The sequence below is a fragment of the Amphiprion ocellaris genome, chromosome 7, assembly GCF_022539595.1.
Source record: "Amphiprion ocellaris isolate individual 3 ecotype Okinawa chromosome 7, ASM2253959v1, whole genome shotgun sequence".
NCBI lineage: Eukaryota > Metazoa > Chordata > Actinopteri > Pomacentridae > Amphiprion > Amphiprion ocellaris.
The window spans coordinates 29335948-29346400 of NC_072772.1; the positions used below are offsets into that span (position 1 = coordinate 29335948).

General features: G+C 39.5%; 1 protein-coding gene across 1 annotated transcript; it reads right to left on the minus strand.

Annotated features, from left to right (window-relative positions):
* Positions 1-4766: 4766 nt before the first annotated feature.
* On the minus strand, positions 4767-10443 carry LOC111563702 (transcription regulator protein BACH1-like). The gene is made up of 5 exons (XM_023262922.3): positions 10294-10443; positions 8521-8779; positions 6706-7869; positions 6417-6623; positions 4767-6025 (listed from the first exon to the last, which is right to left on the minus strand). The coding sequence occupies exons 2-5, from the start codon at positions 8758-8760 to the stop codon at positions 5657-5659; spliced, it is 1980 nt and encodes a 659-aa protein (XP_023118690.2). The 5' UTR covers positions 8761-8779; positions 10294-10443; the 3' UTR covers positions 4767-5656.
* Between the last annotated feature and the right edge of the window lie 10 nt (positions 10444-10453).

Below are 10453 nucleotides of genomic sequence, written 5' to 3' on the forward strand. Positions count from 1 at the left end.
GAAACAATTAGCCTGTGGATTATTAGCATTTCCTCAAGTGATGCTGATATGAAAGTCTCAACATTTAATGAGAATCCCACGTTAGTGTTCTATTGGTTGTCAGCGAATAATCACCAGTCTGCACATAATTACACTGCAGGTTCGATGGTCTTATTTTAATTTGTATGTACTTTGTTAAAGGTTAACCGTTCCTGGTTCTAGCATGAATGACAGATCTAAATTGAAACAGTCTAACAGAGTGTGATTGTGCACCAACAAAACAAGATGACACATAAAAGACATTTGGTCATGAAATTAAGACTTAATCTGGTGCTTAGCTTTTCATTTACCATCAGTGTGTATTTACAGCTGAAATAATACAAGAGATTACAGTTTACAATTCTCAGCTCTGAAGCTGGATAGAGTTGTCTGAGTCATCACATTTTCAACTGAAACTGAAAGATGAAGATGTTTTTAAAACCACTGAACTGCTCGATTTTGACCTGACAACTGTTCACTGTTGTGTCTTATTTTTTTGTGTGTTTTTACAGTTTTATCCAATATCTGTTCGTTTTCAGCAGCTGATTGTTGTCAGTGTTGTAGTGGAGGACCTCGGTATTCCTGCTAAATGTCACACAACAACGGAGACAAAAATCCAAGTTACACAATTTTGCAGTATGTTTCTTGGCAATAGAAAACACAACCTAAGAAAACAGTCTACACGTCTGAAAGGTACTGAGTTTTTACAAGATTTTAATTCAGTGTAAATATATTAGTAACGATAAATCCTATTTCCTTTTTTGAAATGTATTGCTCATCACACAGCAGTTTCAACCACCAGCATAACTGTTTCCGCTGATTTCTTAGAGTGAAGTGGTCATTTCTTAACGAGATATGACAACACTGATATGTAACGGATGTTGACTGGAACACTCACTGCTCAGATTTTATAAATGAATGGCTAGAAAAAGAGAAAATGTTCCAAATAACATCAGCGCAATTGAATTAGCAACTAAAGACATAATAGGATCTTACGGTTAATTCTGGACATGGGATATTCTTGCTGCCCGTCTGTCAGTTATAATAAAAGCAAACACTGAACTTTTTTACATCGTGCTCAACTCACACAAGTCAAAAGAAGGAATAAAATACTATGTGACTTTATTTGAAGAATGATGACTTCCTTTAAGCTTCGTGGATTTTTTTCTGCACTGCTAAGCTTAAAAAATGACTCACTGCTGAATCTCACTCTCACAATAGTGAAGTTAATTAAAAACCAATGTACTTGGCAGAATTGCGGGCATCGTTTTTGCTTTACCAGTTGGCTCTTGACACTGATAAATTCTGACAATTTCCCAATGACTGAGTAAATAATCACACTCCAATACAGTATGGCTTATTTGAGAGATTTCTTTTTTCTGATGGGAACATTTCCTTGTGCTTCTAGTGTTCCAAATGCAACACAGTGAGGATTGTTAAGATAAGAATACAAGTGTGAGTGTAATCTGTCACTGTTCAACCAGCTGTTAATCTGACGGTTGCAGATCAGGGTGCTAGCTAGCTGGGGTCGGCATGTCCCCTGGTTTCTCTCAATTCTCTAGGAGATTACAGTATTATGGTCCTCATTTATATAATCCTGTCAATGAGATACAACCCCCTTCTTTGCACTACCCCCAAAATGAAGTTCATAGTCACTTCAGCGTGTAATCAGTTAGGATACAGTAGCTCAGCAGCTTATAAGACTTAGGGTGTGTGGCGAGAAGGTCACGGACCTTATGCTGGGATTGATTATAAGTATTGTGTCGCCCTCTAGGATTTTTGATCCATGCTAGAGATACACCAACACGATATGGATGCCCACTCTTTAGTTCTGCATTCACAATGTAATGGCATAAGTTAACGGGTGCCAATATTTGCATTTTTATAAGATTAGACAAATTATTGCTTTAAATAGGAATACATCTGAAAGCACATTGATGCATCAGGCTGTAATCCAGAAGCTATTTACTGGAGTGAAGACCAGCATCAAGGATTTTGTTTTATACTGTTCTGCTCTTCCAGCAACTGGATTCTGTACTTATTTCAGACATTTCAAAATCATCTCATTTATAGTAAAGTGGATATGATTGTATTTGTCTAAGCATAATCCTGCAATGGATCTTAAAATGCTGCTGCTTGTTAAAGAAGATAAGATGATATTTGTATCTGTGTCACTAAAAGAGCATGCCTGCCTGCCAGGAAAGTCCAGTTCATGAATTCCACATTAAATAGTGTTAATTTATTGTCATATATATTCTCTGCTATAGCAATTTTGAAAGTAAGCTGACTTCCAGATGTTTTCATTTCTAATCCTTGTTTTTCGTCCTTGCCTCCTGTTTTCTAATCCCTGCTACCTAGTGGATTTTTTCTGTCAGGGGATAAGAACCGGATTCAATTCATAAAAGAGAGATATATAAATGCTTTATAAAAAGAGAATAATGTATTGTGCATGACTGTATTGACAATAATCTGAGCTAATTCATGCAAACAATATTTTAATTGTCTCATAAATGAAAGAAAAAAACAAGAAGATAGAGGTGAAAGAAAACAACACAAAACAAAGTCAGAGATCTTCATCTACATTTTGGGGAAAAAAGAAAATATATGCTGTGACACAGACGATATATCAAGACAGATACGGAGTTCAAGGGGGCTTTGCATTAATCTCACGTTATGACAGTTTAAGGTTTTGGTATTCTGATGAATTCCAGGATTGGGCTTTAACTGCTTTCATTTTGTTTGCTGGTCTTTAATCTTCTAACCCTGCGTTCTTAATCAGAACTCAGAGCAGGTTTTTAATCTCGCATGAATGAGGCCGCGGATTATGGGCCTCTGACCTTGCCATGCCGCACAGCTGCTTCCTCCTCAAATCAAGTCTCTCGTCCTGTGTAGCTTGCAAAAGAGGATAATCTTACTTTTGCACTACAATACTCTAAAAATCTAAACAGTTTGTAAAGGACACAAACACGGTGGAAGAATCCTAAATTTTGTGTGGGAAATTCATAAATAGATCCATCTCCTAATGCTTACGTGTTTGAGAGTGATACCAGTTTTGACAAGCAACGACTTGAGGATTTTGTAAAGATGCGTGTCACGGCAGCACTGGGAGATCACATCTAAAGTCTATTATCATCATATGATCCTTTTGACTTTCAGATGCAACACTGCTTGTTAAGTGTAGAATTACAGCTTTGAGAGTCTGTAAGTGTGTAAGTATACTTCTCAAAGACAGGTATGAGCTGTATTTGTTGCTTCGGGGTTGCTGGTGTAATTACCACTTTAACCTTGAGGATTCTGTTCTGAGAAAAGCACAGTGAGATTGCTTTTTTTTCCCCCTCTAGTGCCACAGTAGCTATTTTAAAGGGCACAAAATAACAATTCACATCAGAAGACTAAAACATCTTGACGAAATTGCTTCTTCAACTCTACAAGGCCTTCTTAAAATGTTTTTTTTCTATTTAATACTAGTTTGTTTGACAAGTCTGACACAAGGTCCTCTGCCCTCTGAAATAAGAGCGGCATTCAGACCAGTGTCAGTTCTCTAACAAATGTTTATCACAGTTTTCTTTCAGCAATTCAAAGATGGATATTCACAGCTTGAGTAAAAGATGGCCTACAGACACAATAGACTATCAACTATAAAATAAATTGCTAAACACTATTTCAATGTTTTCATATGGTGAGAAATGTGGCTCATAACATATGAGTAAGCATCACACTCGATCTTGTTTTTTTTTTCTTGTTTGAATTACTGCAGCTGTATCTTTGTCCTAATCTATGCTTTGACCTGAGATGACTCCACTTGACTCCTCCCATGAGCTAAAAACAACGTGTCCTCTGCATAAGAAGTGGGTTGCTGTGATGCAAGAGCGAGATTCAGAACGATGTGAGAAAACACCCCAAACAGAAATTACTATTATTAGGTATTACGAACAGATGAGGATAATACTGATTGTTTGACAACAGTCATCACTCAGAGATTTTTGGAGAGCATCCTAGCATGTGCCACGCTAATAGTGTATAGGGTCACACTGGGAGAATCAAAATCAGTGATGTACAGCTGCAAAAAACGTGATATATTTGATTTCACGAGTGTGGGAAGGCCTCTCTCTTTTGTATCTACAGTGTAATGAGTCTCACAACTCAAATTGAACTGCTGGGTTACTGGGATGGCTTTCATATACACCTTACTTTTTCCAATTTCCTGTCTGCAGGGTCTCTGGATACCTTTGCTCCGTGAATAGCATAGGTTGTTTATCAGCCTCATCTGAGTCTCCTCTTATTTAGTCCTCTCTACAGCCGACCTACTGATTCTTTACACAAACATGGCAGAACTGAAAAATTTACTGAACCGTCTGAATAAGATGACCTTAGGTCAAAGAATTTCTGAGTTAAACAAATAATTCTGGCTTAGTTTTGTATATGTTGTAATTTCCACAAATGCTGACTGAACATTTCACCATTGGCAATATTACATTTTGTTGTTGACAGTTTTTTAAAATGTTTTTTTAGATACTTAACTTTATGGTTAAAGTTAATTAAACTGCATAGAAATCTCCATAAGAAAGCTCAGTAGAAATAAGAAAGAAACGCTGTAAACTGTGACAGTGTTCTGGTCAGTCAGCAAATGGCCAGCATAGCTGGTGAGGTAGAGTTGTACTTCCACCTACTGGCCAAACTCTGTTGCTGTACATAAATACAAATGGTGAAAAATTCCTACTTCTTGAGAGCTGAAATAAAACTCTGAATGGTAACAAAATGTTGTTTATTTAAATTTGTAGTCCATGAAAGCATTTAATAAAAAATACTAAACATGCAGACAGACCTAAATGTATGAGTATGCAATCATTACTAGCTCTGGGTTAATGTGCAAAAGTGCTTGGAACAAGGTTATATAAAGATTGCCTTTTTCTTTCTGAATTTACACTATACAGTTGCATAAGGCACATTTTGCATCAAATAACATAAATCCTTATGTTCTCCTGTAACATTTTCAGACATACTAGAACCATTCCTCAAACAGTAGGTGGCAGTTATTTCTTCAAACTATGGATTAGCAATTAATGCTGTTGAGAAGGGTTAGCTTGGGCTGTAACAATTTCTTTTAATCTATTACATCCTCTGTTAGTGCTGTGGATATTTAATCAAAGAAATGACATAGTGATGAAAAATACAGTACAGATAATAACAATAGACTAATTAGCCTAAAATGAAAGGAAAGTCTCCTATTCATACCTGTGTGTATGTGTGGGTGTAAGGAGGTAAGTAGCAAGGGTGTGGAGCAAGATTCAAAACGCAGTCAGGTTACAAGTATCCCTGAGAAAACAAAATTTTAAGAAACATCTTCCTAATTTATAAATGTGAACTTTAGGGAATTACCTGAAAATTGCCTGCACCTTCAGAATGATTAATACTTGATTCAGTTTTTTACTACAGTGAAATAGAGTAGAAATACAGCAAAGGAAATGATCGACATTTCTCTGTCAATTTAAGATATCTCTATCAAGCAGAAAATTATTCGGTGAAATACACAGGACAGCACGTCTATCCCAAAAGAGGATTACAGTATGCAGTCAAGGTCCACGCTTTGCCCTGCAGAGCTGCATAATTTCAAATGACAATGGAATTGGGAGTCTAGTTATAAAGTGTTGTTCATGTCCAGACAGGCGTTGAGCAAAGATGCAGGAACAGGGCAGCCTGCATCCTCGGTGCTGGCTGGTGGTACAGCGACATGAACTGAGTCTGCAGGTGGCCCGCTCTGGTCGCACTCTGAAGAACAACTTACCATTTCAATGGTGATCTGTGACTCCTCGTTTTTTCCCACAATGCTGGGGGAAGAGATGGGAAAGTCTGGAGAGGAGAGCTTGGCAAGAAGCTGCAAGTGGTCCTGATCAGAGTCAGACTCGATGCTGACACTCTTACATAAACCACACAGGCTCTGCTGCATCTCTTGAAGGCTTTTCTCGAGCTCTGTTTGCTCCTGCAGCAGTCGCTCTTTCTCACTTTTCTGTGGAAAGGAAACAGTGAAGATCAATCACTTCTTTGACATTTCATCACTGCCTTGTTTCCTGTACAGCTGAAGATTAATCTTAAGGGTCACTCAATGATGGCAAACATTTAGTCAGAAAGGCTCTCTGTCTTTTCTTTGTTCCTTCCTCAGTCAACAGCATTTTATATTCTGGTTTAGTCCATTCAATCTGTAAGTCTATCAATCACCCTTCTATTTCTACAGGTGCCACAGAATTCACACTCAAGCAGTTTCAGTGCTGAAAGAAGTGACACGTATTCATTTGCTTGCATGCAAATCATACTGGTCACCACTAGAGGTCAACAGAGGTAACAAAGTACAAATAGCTTAGAAAATGCAGAGGATACTGGACATAATTCAGTCAACTTACTAATTTTTTGATTTCACATTCTAGCTGGTGTATGCTGTCTAGTTTCCTTTTTCGGCAGCGCTGTGCAGCCACACGGTTTTTACTTCGCCGACGAACATCATGGACAAAATCCAGCTGATCTTGAGTCAGATGATGGTGTCTCAGAAGCTGCTGGAATGCACTCCGGGTCAGTGCTGAGATCTGTTCCACTGGGAAGGGGAGCTGAATCTGTCGAGGAGAGGTACAGAAGTTAGATTTATTTTACTCAATATCTTCAACTGCCAATATTCAGGTTGTTTATCACAATGACCTCTGCTGCTCTTTTGTTGTTGGCCTCAGTATCCCCATCTGTGTCCAGGTCTGAGTCGTCCCCAGAGTTGAGTGAGGAGGACATGTAGGGGCTCTTCTCAGCCTGGGACAAGCTGTCAGCGTGGGTGGTGGCGTCATCGCCTGTTCCAAGGTCTCTGAGAAAGGGACAGTCGCCTACACTGGAGGTCAGGTCGAGCTGCTTAAGCCAGTGAAAGTCTGAGGCTTTTGCCAGATTGTTTTGGTCCACTGGATCCAGGGGGAGCGGTGGAGCCTGAGATGGGCAGAGGTCAGGCCAAAACCCCTTTGCCAGATGTTCAGCCACCTCCCTCTCCACGCGGCTCCTCTTCCCAAACCCTTCTTCGTGACTTAGAGCAGTCAGTGTCGGGTCTGAGATATCACTTACCCTTCCTTGTTCAAGACTACCCTCACTCTGCTCTAATAATGTGCTGCAATCTTCTGCCCCTGATGTTTCGAGTGGGCATGAGCCAGTGATATGGCTGGCTTCAGCACCAAGCGTCTCAACAGTCTGTTTAATATCGCTGCTGGGTGGCTCAATGAGCTCTGGTGGATTCGCATCCCCTGGGTTTGACAGCTCACAGGGTAAGCTGCAGTCTGCTAAACTCAACTCATTTTGATTACAAACATCTCCCATACCTAAAATATCTCGTTCACAAAACTGAGAGGGTTGATCTGCTTTGTCAGACCCTGGGCCTGGCACAGATAACATGGGGCACACATCGTTTGCTAACTCCAGAGATAAAGGGGCCATTTGTGGCCCACAGCTCTCCAAACAGAAGTGTTCCCCCCTGCTGTCCGTCTGACCCAGTGTGTTCAGAGGACACTGAGATGGAAAGTCTGTTTGTTCATTCCCTCCTAATGGCACTGAGCTGTGTGACTGAAATGCTTCTGGATGGCTACTCTTCACACTGGAGTCAAATCTGGCACTGGGATCTCGGTTCTGACAACAGGCTCTATGCCTGACCTCCTGTGAGGTACTTTTGCCCTCAGAAAATTTTGGGACGAGGAAATCAAAGCATGCTGACTCCAAGTTGTGAAATCCTAAAAACTCAGCACTGCTGTGAATAGCATGAATGTTTTCTTTGGTGAAAAGCAGCTTTGATGTGTAGGCAAATTGAAGCAAAGGTTCAAACCCCTTCACGGTCACCTGTGAGGAAAAGACATGCAGCAAACTGTTGAACCATAACATAACTATACAACGACACTTGAACAGATCACAAAGCAACAGAGGCTATCCATTTCAACAGGACTGTTACGTATCTGTCTTGACATTTCTTACTTCAAATTCCAATGAACTGGACATAAAATGTTTTTCAGTTCAAGTATTTACACAGTGTAAGCACGGTCTGGACCAACAGGCACTTTAAACAAAGCCAACAAGTGAACAGAAAACAAATTTAGCTTTGTATGCATTTATCATGATCTTGAAGAAAAAAAAGTTGCCTGTATGATAATCATAATTTAGTCTAGTTAATAAACTTTGTGTTAGTTGGTTTTGCTTGTATACTAATCTGCATGTACAGAGAGAGTAGCTCGCTAAGTGTAATGTAACATTTTAGCGATTGACAAAATTAACATGGCTGACATTTCTAGATCAGGTCCCTTCTTTCCGGATACCCATTAGCAACAAACCAAAAAAAAAAGATCATTCAGAAATTTAAAGTAGAGCAAATAAACTTAACAGTGAAACCTACAGTATAAGTTACACTTCAACTTATAATACATGCACAGACCAAACAATTTCCAGTGTTACATTTTGTTCCTCCAAAACACTTCAGGTGAACACGAGGGCACCAACCTCATCAGGCAAGGTGATGATGGGATTCTGTCTGGTGACGCTGGTGACCCTGCTGTGAAAGTATTCGCTGCACGAAGCCAAAACAGAGCAATGGGCCCGGAAACTCTGGCTTTCCACCACCACCGTCACATCACACAAGACATCCTGCTGCCTCTGCTCGTTGAGACACTGAAGAACATGGGCGCTGTGTACCGCAGACTGAAAGGTGAACACGGACATGCGAGGAGCTTGGAGCGTCATGGTTCTTTACAAGCTCAGCCTGTATGACAAAAGGAGCAGGATGGAGTCAAAAAGCAGAGTCGCACCATGTGGTTTGTCAAAATTTACCGGCAAACGATTATAATGGGAGACAATTCTGATAACTGGTTGAAAACTTATTGAGCAGTTTTTAAATGAAAAATGCCAGAAATTCATGGATTTGTACTTCTAAAACATGACTGCTCTTTGATATTCTAACTCCTCCATCATATAATAAATGACTCCAGGTTTTGGACTGTTCATCTGTTGTAATAAGACATTTATAAAATATATTTGGAATGCGTGATGGGCATCTTTCACAGTTTACTGACATTATGTTGACAGTGAGAATAAACAGTTGATTTGATAGAGCTGTAGATGAATTTTAATTTTAAACTTAAGGAAACTCTTCGAATATATATTTCAAAAGAGAGGGAAGAGTATATCCAGTAGGTAAAAGAAATCTGACTCCCACACACTGTCTAACTTGCAAATATAAATGTATTAAAGCAACATTTCAGTACTAGTCAGGCAAATTATTTGCCTGATGAAGTTTTAGTCCCAAAACGCTGCTTTAACTTTTTTTTTTTAACTTCAAGCAATTTTAGCAAAGGGTGCAGTGTAAAGGACAGACACCAAGCACTTTTATTACAGCACAGATTATCCTTGGAGGAACATTTCAAAGAAGACATGAGAGATGGTTCTTCTTTTTACCTCAAATTACCTCCAACTGTGCTAATGTGTGGGGAATTCTATGACTATGTAAACCAGGAAACTGAATATTTTACTGTCTTATAACATTTTGCCTCAGCAATTTAGGTGATATTGTTGTTTTTGCAGCAGAAAATGTTCCAGTCAAACAGCCCATTGTCAAGTAGGACACTTGAATGTGACTTTGGACTCATTCAAGTGCATAAAACAGACATTCAAGTACGTAATACTGTATGGTGAATAACATAATATGCTATAACTATTGTGACTAAGTCTGTAATCTGAGGACAGAATCCTCCAGTGTTCTGAATGACTTCAATATGAAAGAGTTTTAGTGTAGTTGACTAAATAAGGCACTCCTGCTAACACTGTACTGATTGGGACACAGACATGGCTACACAACTGCTTGATTAGATGCAATTAGCTAACGTAATAAACAAGTAACCTGGACGATTAGTACATTACTGCAGGCAGGATGGTTTAAATGTTAACTCTTTAACTTGGGCACCACGTTTGACGCTAAAATGCTGACTCATGTTTAGTCAAGTTACCCAACTGGGCCTGGAGGAGAAGCGCAGCGAAACATATTCAAAGTTAGAACTGAGACGTTACGTTACTAACGACTAACAACGTATTTATTAGGACATTAATGCAGTGGTTATAAATGTTTTCCAAACGGAACAGCTTCAAGCTAGGCCGGATCGTTAGCGGCAACTGCTGCAGCGAGTCAGCGTATTTTACTGTTGTTGGCTAAAAGACGAAATCTTCTGAAACGGCAATTTCACTTTAAAAGTGTGTATTTAATAATCTCAAATGTTCACTGACCTGCCATGTTAGCTGGATAACACTGCCATCAGTAAATTTAGGGTAGAGATGGCCATCCAGAGTCACACTTCCCTTTTGTCATGTGACAGCTTCGACCAGGAAAACCTATGAGCAACCACTGCGCATGCTCAGTAAAAGTGTCAGAAAGCCACCACACAGA